The sequence below is a fragment of the Saccopteryx bilineata genome, chromosome 5 (genome assembly GCF_036850765.1).
Source record: "Saccopteryx bilineata isolate mSacBil1 chromosome 5, mSacBil1_pri_phased_curated, whole genome shotgun sequence".
Taxonomy (NCBI): Eukaryota; Metazoa; Chordata; class Mammalia; order Chiroptera; family Emballonuridae; genus Saccopteryx; species Saccopteryx bilineata.
Window position 1 is genome coordinate 182,056,865 of NC_089494.1, and position 10,845 is coordinate 182,067,709.

At 44.1% G+C, this 10,845-nt stretch overlaps 1 protein-coding gene across 1 annotated transcript; it reads left to right on the forward strand.

Annotated features, from left to right (window-relative positions):
• Positions 1-4,960: 4,960 nt before the first annotated feature.
• Positions 4,961-7,826, forward strand: LOC136306595 (octapeptide-repeat protein T2-like). Its single transcript, XM_066233072.1, has 2 exons — positions 4,961-5,018; positions 7,180-7,826. The coding sequence occupies exons 1-2, from the start codon at positions 4,961-4,963 to the stop codon at positions 7,824-7,826; spliced, it is 705 nt and encodes a 234-aa protein (XP_066089169.1).
• Positions 7,827-10,845: the final 3,019 nt, after the last annotated feature.

Consider the following 10,845-nt stretch of genomic DNA (forward strand, 5'->3'; position numbering starts at 1 on the left):
TACAACCGCACTGGCATATATAACATATCAAAAATTCTCAAAATTTAAGTATTGTACAAACTGTATTTTACAAATGTGCTGATATACTTGCTGAAGAGGACAGTTCCATTTGTTATTGAACTCTTATTGGCTATGAATAAAATATTAAAACACTTGAAACACTTCATAAGAAAAATAAGCAAGGTAGGCACAACAGAAATCAAGAATTTCAATATAAGGATATAATAATATAGCTTGGACACTCTTGCTTTGGTAGATTGCAAACTATTCAGGTAATTATTTGCCATTTTTCATAATGAATAATTCTCAATGAAAAGTGGCTTGAACACAATGGGTAAAAGTTATTTTTTTCTTTTACCAGTTTGTTAATTTAGACTTAATCTAGGTTGGTTGGTTTATTTATTTATTTATTTATTTATTTATTGTGACAGAGACAGAGAGAGGGACAGATAGGGACAGACAGACAGGAAGGGAGAGAGATGAGAAGCATCAATTCTTTGTTGTGGCACCTTAGTTGTTCATTGATTGCTTTCTCATATGTACCTTGACTGGGGGGCTACAGCAGAGTGAGTGAGCCTTTGCTCAAGCCAGCTACCTCAGGGTCATGCCTATGATTTCAGGCTCAAGCCAGCGACCCCGCACTCAAGCCAGATGAGCCTATGCTCAAGCTGACAACCTTGGGTTTTCAAACCTGGGTCCTCCGTGTCCCAGTCCAATGCTCTATCCACTGTGCCACCGCCTGGTCAGGCTAAGTTATTTTATTTTAAAGCTCAAATACCTGAGAAGTAGATGGAATTTCTTTGTAAAATACTTTCAATATCAACTAAGTTTAGTTATGACAACCTTCAAAGTACTTATAAATATTTACTGTTTACAAATGTATGATGTGTCACTAAATACATAAATTATAGCTTCTAATTAATGGGAGAAAAACTGCCCCACTAAAAAGCATAACAAGAAAAATCTGTAAATTGAATTAATTTTTGTGTCTCTCACCTCAAATTTTAAAAAACATATTAAATAAGGATAGCTAAAGTTTTATACAAAGTTGGTTACATTTCAAGAAATAAATTCAAGAAGGAATTAACATTTATATTCTGCAATAATGGTTTTCAAAATGCACTCCATTTTATGGCTAGAGCTTCCTATAAATTTTATTTTAATATATGTTGTACATCACAATTTTATACATTTAACATTTATCATAAAACTTTGTGAAAGCATTTCTCACTTCTGAGTTTGTCATGGCCAAATACTGAACAGAAAGAATTTCAGCAATTTTGCCAGGGAAACCTGTCTGTGAATAGCTTTACAAATCCTCTGAAAACACTGATTCTAAGGAAAGATCAATAAATTGATATATTTTGTGTGTTTTTCATTCCTAGTCAATGATGCCATGAAGCAATGTCAAACAGTTCTTGAATGTTATATCAAAGAATAAATTAGTAAGAAATAGGTAGAGGAATGTTTAACAAAATATTCAGCTTCTTGATGAAAAATAACCTAGAATTTAATCACTTAACTCATGTGTGAAAGGTATTCAGTCATTTGAAATTTTTCCCCCATTTCAGCCTTGTACCCAACACTGAGTTAGGTAAACACCTAGCTCACAGTGGAGACTCAAACTGACAAGTGCGCTGCCCTTATAGAGCATAGAGCATATAGTACTCAAGAGACCCATTTAATAAGATAGTAAACAAATATATAAATATATCACTAAATTTGTGATGTGTTAAATGCTGTGAAGACCAAAGTATTGTATTAGAGGAAAAAAAGGGGGGGGGGAGAAAAAGAAAGAATTTTCAACTTCCTCTGAGGTGCCTTGGAGGGCTGCCCTAAGAAGGTGAGTTCAAACTCACAGCTGAAGGCGGAGCCAGGGCAGACCCGGTGAAGCTGGGGGTGAATTCTCCCACTTGAAAGAACCATGTGCCCAAAGGCCAGCAAGTTGGAAAAGCTGACCATTTCCTTCTGGGAACTGTAGAAACGTCAGCGTATTTGCCTCAAAACATTAATAAAATTGTTTAGGTTCATGATGCTGAAAAATGCTACTCCCTTATGGACATTTTGTACAATTGTTTATCCTAATAGTCAGCTTCCTCAGAGACTTGTCCAGAAAAGAGCAGGCTTCCGTTGTCACCAGGACTGACACGACGCGGTTCTTCTCCGGGGGAGAAAAGCTCTGTAGAGCTTCCCAGGATGCTCTTTCCCCATGACCTCAGCCCCAGGCTGCCAAGGGCCTTCCACCAGCATTCCCCTTCTCGTTTCTCACTCCTCTCTCTTTCTGGGATTTTTTATACTCCTCTAATAATTAGCTAACCGGGGCCTCATAAGATAGTTTATAGTATTTGCCTTCTTTGTGTACATGCATTTGTTCATCTCTTTGTTTCTCATAGAGTTGGATTTCCTTCAAGAAGAAAAGTGAAAATCACCATGACCCCAGGCAACCAGCCTTAGGTTGTATAGTTCTTTTCACCCTTTCTCCAACATTGAGTCCCCACAGGCTACAAAGCCGTGACTGATGCCTGTGGGAGAATTCACCCTCTTTTCCAAGTGAAGTTTCAGAATATAGCAACTATGCTCTAAGTTCTTTTTTAAAACAGTACCAAGAAGAGCACTGTGTGTCCAATGAACGCCATGCAAGCACTCTAGGCCAATTTAATGGTGGAATTAAGAGGACTGCATATTTCTGGCTGTCAGGTGTCCAGCACACAAAATACATTATCATGTTAGCTGAAGAATTGAATGAGGCAACAAGACATGTCTTGGGAACTGCTCTCTCTGGTTGTCCAACAGTTCAAGTTTGATTATTATTATTATTATTATTATCATTACTGTGAATGAATAAGACTCCTACTTAAAATTCTAGTCAACATTTGTTTATATTTATTTATATTTTTTAAATTAGAGATTTTTTATTGATTGATTGTTTAGCCTCTAAACTTTAGAGAGATGGAGAGAGGAAGGGAGAGCGATACAGAGAGCAGGAGAGAGGAAAGCCTTCCTTTGTTGTTCCACTTAGTTGTTAATTCAGTTCTTGCTTCCCACATATGCCTGGACCTGGGATTGAACTTGCAACTCGGTGTTTTGAGATGATGCTCTAACCAACTGAGCTAGCTGGCCATGGCTTTAGTTAACATTTTAATTAAAAATAATATTTACTTGAATTTACAATTGCACATTTGGAAGAAACAAAGTTTTCATTTTGGTAGCATTTTTACAATTTCAATGCAAGTTTTGGCAAAAAATCATATGCTTACATGCTATCTGGCATGCCTCAAATGTAGTACTATTCATTCAACAAAGCCTTTTGTTAAACAAAGTTTCCTCTCCAAAAAAAAAAAAAAATCTTATAAAGTGTAAATATTGGACTCAGATTGTGAATTACAACTTTAGTCAAAACTTTGCGGTGGCCTGATTGGGAAGGCCTGTGCTTAGAACTCCCAGCACCTCTTTCCTGAGGTCCCATCTAGCACTGTCAAAGACTTCAACTGGAATGAAGGATCTTGAGACAGTCATAAACTTAGTTTCTTTTTACTTTGAAAAAGAAGACTGAGGCATGTCTCCCTAGGAACAAAAAGTGCTAAAGCATTTACTATTTGTTTTTGCAAAATAGGGGATCCATGTTAGAGCTTTCATCTTGGCAAATGAGAATCAGAGACATATGCTCTCACCAGTAAGTCACCGCAGGCCTGGGAAGTGCCTGGTTGAATTCAAGAGAAATTCTCAAGTTTGTCAGCTTGTCGAGGACTAAGAGAAAAACAGAGAAGACTGGGCGCTAAGACCTCAGCTCTAGCACATCAGGAGATCCTATTTCATCCCTACCTGCTTCTAGGATGCTTAGTATGGCAGAATTCTAATCTAGGTTGGTCTACTGTCCATCAGAAACCTTAAAAATTTATCATTACAGTTTATTACATCTGTAATTTTTAAAACTCAATTTCCCCATATTCTGAGTTTTATCTTATTGAAGGTATACTGTCTCATGTCTTTCCTCCCATTGCTTTATTAAGTGATCAAACCATGGGAACTATTTCATTTTATCCAAATTATTTTCTCTAATTGTAGAAAGGATAAAATGAAAAAATTGGGCTATATCCCAAAACTGAAGGTCTATTTCAGAGGCTCAATTAACCCCTGGCTACCTGACTACAGACTTTCTTAGAGGAGGTCAGGCACGTTCCTTTGACATCGGTGCATCAGGAAATCTTTGTAGAAATAGTAAGAGTCACTAAAAGGTGAAATCCTACCATTGCCTGATGTCCCTCCACCTCACTTAGGAATTCTCTCATATGAGGTCTCTCTATCTTTAATGAAGAATATTTTTCTCTTTTTCAAAATAAACACAACGGACATATCCCAGAGTCCATGACCCACTACTTTACTCTAAGTAGAACTTGGCATTTTTATCCTAACCATATGGATTAACTCTCCAACTACTGGGAATGACCACCTGGATGCTCCACAGCTCAAACTCCCATGACCAAACTAAACCCTTTATTGCCTCCAGAGTTGGTCTGCCTCCTGGGTTCTCTGTTTAGCTTGTGGCCCCACCTTCCACCCAGACTGGGAAGTTGAGCATTATGCTGGACTCTTCCTCTGCACCAGTCTTCACACCCAGTGATTCATCAGGACCCCTTGGTTTAACCTCCTAAATATGAAGTGATCATGTCTTTCTCCTTCTTCCCTGCCAGCATGTTCTCCCCTGGTCTGTTTCCTCATCTCCTGCTCAAATTCTCCAAGAACCATCTAGCACATGTCCCTTCCTATTGTAGAATGGCTTTGGACTGGCTCATCCAAATTCTTAAAGCCTGCGCACGGAAATGCCCAAATTAAGCATGCTGTATTGCTGTTATTTAAAATGTGGAAAAGCTTTTTGAGAACAGAGCAAGAACCAGCACCAGCCTCCTGTACCGCATTCTCTCACCACGGGCCCCAGAGCAGGGTACTTCACCATCCCGCCATGGACAGGGTGTGTGGGCCTGTGCACTGTGGACCAGCTCTACTTGGGCCCTGCTCATGTGAGTGAGAGACTGAGGCCACTCCCTGAAAGGATGGGGTAATGCCAAGCACAGGGCACTGTGTGGCCAGGGCTCAGGTCTTATGGATGCAGTCTCCTCCTACCCATTAGAGCAGGGGTCTCAAACTCAACTCAGCATGTGGGCCACAGAGCAAGATCACAGCCGTTCGGCGGGCCGCACTAGGTCTACAAAAGGCAACTGTTACGCAACACTTTTCTTACTGCAGTTGAAAACAAAAAAAAAATCAGTACAACAAGCACAATCGTACATGCAGTTTACTCAGTGTCACAAAACGACCAGAAACTGTAGTTCGCATCACAACTGCTGTTAACTAAGCTAATATCTAGCTAGGATGCTAGAGAAATGAAAAATACAAGTAGGCCCCTAGGCTTACTTAATTTTATCCAAAATATTTTGAACTTCGTGGATTAGTCTGCAGGCTGCACAAAATTGTTTGGTGGGCCGCATGCGGCCCGCGGGCCACGAGTTTGAGACCCCTGCATTAGAGCATGAACTTTCTTATTGCTCCCTCTCCCTTAAGAAGAAGGGGATTTGTCTTTCACTGAAAAAACCCAGACAGAGCAGTCAGAGTCTAAATACCATGGACTTGATTACGTTATCTTTCAATGGAGGCAAGCTTCATTACACTCAGTAACATTCTTTTAGATCGGGGTAGTCAACTTTTTTATACCTGCCACCCATTTTTGTATCTCTGTTAGTAGTAAAATTTTCTAACCGCCCACCGGTTCCACAGTAATGGTGATTTATAAAGTAGGGAAGTAACTTTACTTTATAAAATTTATAAAGCAGAGTTACAGCAAATTAAAGCATATAATAATAATTACTTACCAAGTACTTTATGTTGGATTTTCGCTAAGTTTGGCAGAATAAATCTTTATAAAACAACTTACTATAGTTAAGTCTATCTTTTTACTTATACTTTGGTTGCTCCGCTACTGCCCACCATGAAAGCTGGAACACTCACTAGTGGGTGGTAGGGACCAGGTTGACTACCACTGTTCTAGATAGATTCTTTTTTTTAAATTTAAGTTTACTCAGAACTCACCAAAAACAGTCTGTGCGACTAACTTAATATTTCCTATTCTTTGTGAAATTCCTAGGACTTAAAGAGAAGCTTGATATCTTATTATCTCCCTCCAAGGTGATTACAGGAGGACCTGGGGAAATTCCATGAGCCCTGCTCTTGTCCTGCGCCCCTCAACGTATCTCTTCCACAGTCTCCAGCTGAGGCATTTTGGAGGCAAATCCAATCATGTCACTCAACTTAAAAATTATTCAAGGGCTCCACTTTGTCTCCAGGGTATGACCATGAATCAAAGGCCCTTTGGGGTGGGCCAGCTGACCTCCCACTGCCCCCTGCACCCCCGCTGTGCTCAAAGAACACTAAAATGCTTGCTTTCCCCCGTTCCTACAATGCTTGGGTCTCTTTTTCTTCTTTGCTTTTTCTCTTGCTGTTCTTCTTCCTAGAATACTTTCCCATCATGTTCCCTTGTCTTAGCAAATTCCTGGTGATCCTTCAGGATTCAATTAGTCTTAGTCCGGAGATTTCTCCTCTGATCTCAGTGTCCCTCTGCTCTCTCAGTGCCCTGGGTGTTTTTCTGTCATTGTGGGCAGCACGTTACAGGGTAACATTCTGCTTATGTGTTCATTTGTCATCTGTCTCCAACTGTTGGCAGAGAGGCTAGCAGGAGTAGAGAGTAGACGTCCAACAGTGTTTCTGAAATAGATGCATAAATGAAAACTGTTAGGTCAGCTAGAGACATGAGTTATAAAAGAATTTTAAAAGAGTAGAAAGGCTGAAGCAGAAGAATTTATTACTTTCCAAAAGAGGTAAGGGCAAAGCACCAAGAGGAGAGTGCCAGCCCAGAGTGCGGTGGGCCAGCCCAGAGTGCGGTGGGCCAGCCCAGAGCGAGGTGGGCCAGCCCAGAGTGCGGTGGGCCAGCCTCGAGTGAGGTGGGCCAGCCCTGAGCGAGGTGGGCCAGCCCAGAGTGCGGTGGGCCAGCCAGAGGGAGGTGGGCCAGCCCTGAGCGAGGTGGGCCAGCCCTGAGTGAGGTGGGCCAGCCAGAGGGAGGTGGGCCAGCCCAGAGGGAGGTGGGCCAGCCCAGAGTGCAGTGGGCCAGCCCTGAGCGAGGTGGGTCAGCCCAGAGCGAGGTGGGCCAGCCCGGAGCGAGGTGGGCCAGCCCGGAGTGCAGTGGGCCAGCCCTGAGCGAGGCGGGCCAGCCCAGAGCGCGGCGGGCCGGCCCTGAGCGAGGCGGGCCGGCCCAGAGCGCGGCGGGCCGGCCCAGAGCGAGGCGGGCCGGCCCTGAGCGAGGCGGGCCGGCCCAGAGCGAGGCGTGCCGGCCCAGAGTGCGGCGGGCCGGCCCTGAGCGAGGTGGGCCGGCCCTGAGCGAGGCGGGCCGGCCCAGAGCGAGGCGGGCCGGCCCTGAGCGAGGCGGGCCGGCCCAGAGCGAGGTGTGCCGGCCCAGAGTGCGGCGGGCCGGCCCTGAGCGAGGTGGGCCGGCCCTGAGCGAGGTGGGCCGGCCCAGAGGGAGGTGGGCCAGCCTCGAGCGAGGTGGGCCGGCCCAGAGGGAGGTGGGCCGGCCCAGAGGGCGGCGGGCCGGCCCCGAGCGAGGTGGGCCGGTCCCGAGCGAGGTGGGGCCAGCCCCGAGCGAGGCGGGCCAGCCCAGAGAGAGGCGGGCCAGCCCCGAGCGAGGCGGGCCAGCCCAGAGGGAGGCGGGCCAGCCCAGAGTGCAGTGGGCCAGCCCAGAGGGAGGTGGGCCAGCCCAGAGGGAGGTGGGCCAGCCCTGAGCAAAGTGGAAGGTTGGTTTTCATTTTTTTTTTCTCATTCTTTCTCTTCGGTGTTCAAGCAAAGCAAACAGTTTATTAAGCAAAGCTATACATTTGACACAAAGCACAAATGGGCAAACTCAATGAGTCTGAGCGTCTCACCTGTTGTGGTCTTAGGAGTTAAGTACTCTTAGCTTCAAGATTCTGTTTCTCTGATGTTAGGAATAATATATAGGATTTCAAGGCTGTTTGAGCATCTGGTGATTTTGTTTTGGCAGTGAGATAAATTCCTCTACTTCTCCTTCCTCTTTTCCTGTCTGATAACTGTCTAGCCTACTTAACAAAAGGCTCTTGATGCCATGAGGACTGGTTTCCTCTTCAGAACCTAGAAAGGGGCTGCAGGTGGCAGTGTCAACCTAGGACAAAATGTTATGAGCCAGTTCACAGCTAAGGCAGGAGGAGAATCAGAAATAACTGCTCCCTTTAGCCTGGGCCTGGGGCCACTTTTCCAGCTGCCTTGTTTATTTCTCTCTCCCAGTAGAGCTGAGAAAAATGAGACCCCAGCTGATTTTTTCTGTGCTTGATAGACACCAAACCCTGCAATGTGGGGCCAAGTCTGCAACTTACACAAAGCACATCTCCCACTTTTGTCATGAATGACCCAGGCTGCTTTAGGAACGAGAGAAAACGTACAGAACGTGGTCTGTTCCTCAGCGTGTGAATCAGCTTCTAGCTTACAAACCACTTCACAGACGGAAGGATTGTTAGAGAGTGTGCTTATATCCCCACTGTGACTCCAAGTCTTCCTGTTTATATTTGATTTACATTTAGTTTTTATTTTGTCCATTTATTAGTTTTTAACCTAACTGAATTGATATCACTCTTCTATTTTCAGTTCTCCTATACTATTCCTCATCTGTAATATTTCTAAGTAAATTAAACAAACAAATAAATAAATGTAGGCTGAAAAATGGTTTAGTTTGGTAACCCCTAAGTGTTTGCTTTGGTGGTTGTGATAATTTTTATTTTATATTCTTTTCTTTGTTTCTTATGTTGGTGGACTTCTAACCCAGCAAACCGGAACCTAGCATCCATCACAGTTCTGCTCCCTCCTGAGCTGTCCCAGCTTCTGGGCTTGTCTGGTGAGCAACCGGAAGGCAGGACCTGTATCAGGCAGGCTTCTAGCAGAGAACAGCAGACTTAATCAAATTAGGGTTTAATTGAAAAAAGTTTAAATAAGGGTTTTTTAGAGGTGTCAGCAGGATTAGGGACTCCAAGGAGTGAGGAAGCACCTATGTGAGGTCTCACTACAGTGGGAAACTGGGATTGCTCCTGGGCCTGAGGGTCCAGGGTGAGGGAGAGCTATCGGAATCTAGCAGGAGTGGGAGCCGTGGCAGAGGGGCCTCCTGACAGGAGCTGTGGCCTCAGCAGAAGAAACAGTCACTGCCTGACCAGGTGGGCAATGAGGAGGACGGGGAGTAAACCCCCTGACCTCTCTCTCCTGCTGTCCTCTGGTCTTCTGCTGGGGGCTTCTTTGACTCTGCCCAGCCAGAATCCAGAAGCCAGGGTGGCCCGGTGTTCGGGGATGAAGGGGGGGACAGCCCCAGGGCAGAGAGCAGGGCAGAGACTGGGTCTGGGGGAAGGCAGAGTGTCACAAGCACAGACATATGCCTCATTCTCAGTTTCTCCCCACTACCTAGCACAGTGCTTTTTGCCTAAGTCTCCATAATATTAGAAAATAAATGACTCCCTTTGAAGTAGTAGGCTCTTGAACAACACAGTTCTGAACTGCCAGGGTCCATTCACACACAAATTTTTTTTCAATTGACCCAGGCAATGAAAACCTCATTCTTCAAGGGTCAACCTCACCTTTGTGAATCCCTGCATGCTAAGGGCCAACTGTAGTTATGTATGAATTTTATACTGTGCGTTATGTCATCACCCAGAACCCCTGAGTGGTTCAAGATATATACACCACTATGTTCGCTGCAACATTATTTACAATAACCAAGACATGGAATGGATAAAGAGGGGCCATCAACCAAAGACTGATTGACCTGACGCTAGGTCTTTTTCTTATATACCAACTGGAGGTTGGTATGATCATTAATTAAAACCTCACATTGTCTCCCAGTTTCTGATGGCAGCCTAAAATACTATGTTTACCACAGCCCAACCAAAAGTAAGAGTAATTGACTTTTTATCTCACCTCTGCAGTCTTATCAAGAAAAAGGACATGTTTGTTTAATATACAACCATGTCTTTGTCCCTTTTACCCACATCTCAAAGCTTCAGGACCCTCTAATATCAAGATCCAAAAAAGTGAATCTTTTTTTTTTATTTAGTGAGAGAGGAGATGCAGAGACAGACTCCCACATACACCCCAACCAGGATCTACCCAACAAGTCCCCTTTCAGGCGATGCTCTGCACATCTGGGGCACTGCTCCCTTGCTCAGCAATGAGCTATTTCAGTGCCTGAGGTGAGGCTAATAGAGTCATTCCCAGTGCCCGGGGTCAATTTTGCTGGAACCATTCCAGCCATGGTGGGAGGGAAAGAGAGAGAGAGAGAGAGAAAGAGAGATGGGGAGAGGGGTAGAGAAGCAGATGGTTGCCCCTGCTGTATGCCCTGACCTGGAATTGAACTTGGGACTTCACACGCAGGGCCAATGCTCTACCGCTGAGCCAACTGACCAGGGCCAAAACAAGTGAATCTTAATATTTGATAAACAAATGTTCTGTAGTAGAATTAAAACCAACATGAAATTTGCAATTGACTTTGTGACCACCATGTCTTTTATAATATGAAGGTATTATACACTCACATATGAATTTATTTCTTCAGATCTATAGAATAATGCACTGCTTAAAAAGAGAAAATTTGTGTCCTGTCCTGAAACAAAAAGACCAGTTTTCTCTACCGCAGTAACTCACTAATCTCTGAAACACATCTAGGTCTTTAACAGGACATTTGGATATACAACTTCTCAACTCCTCCCACCACTGGTTGTATAGCTGGGTCTGTCTTCTCATTTCATCCAG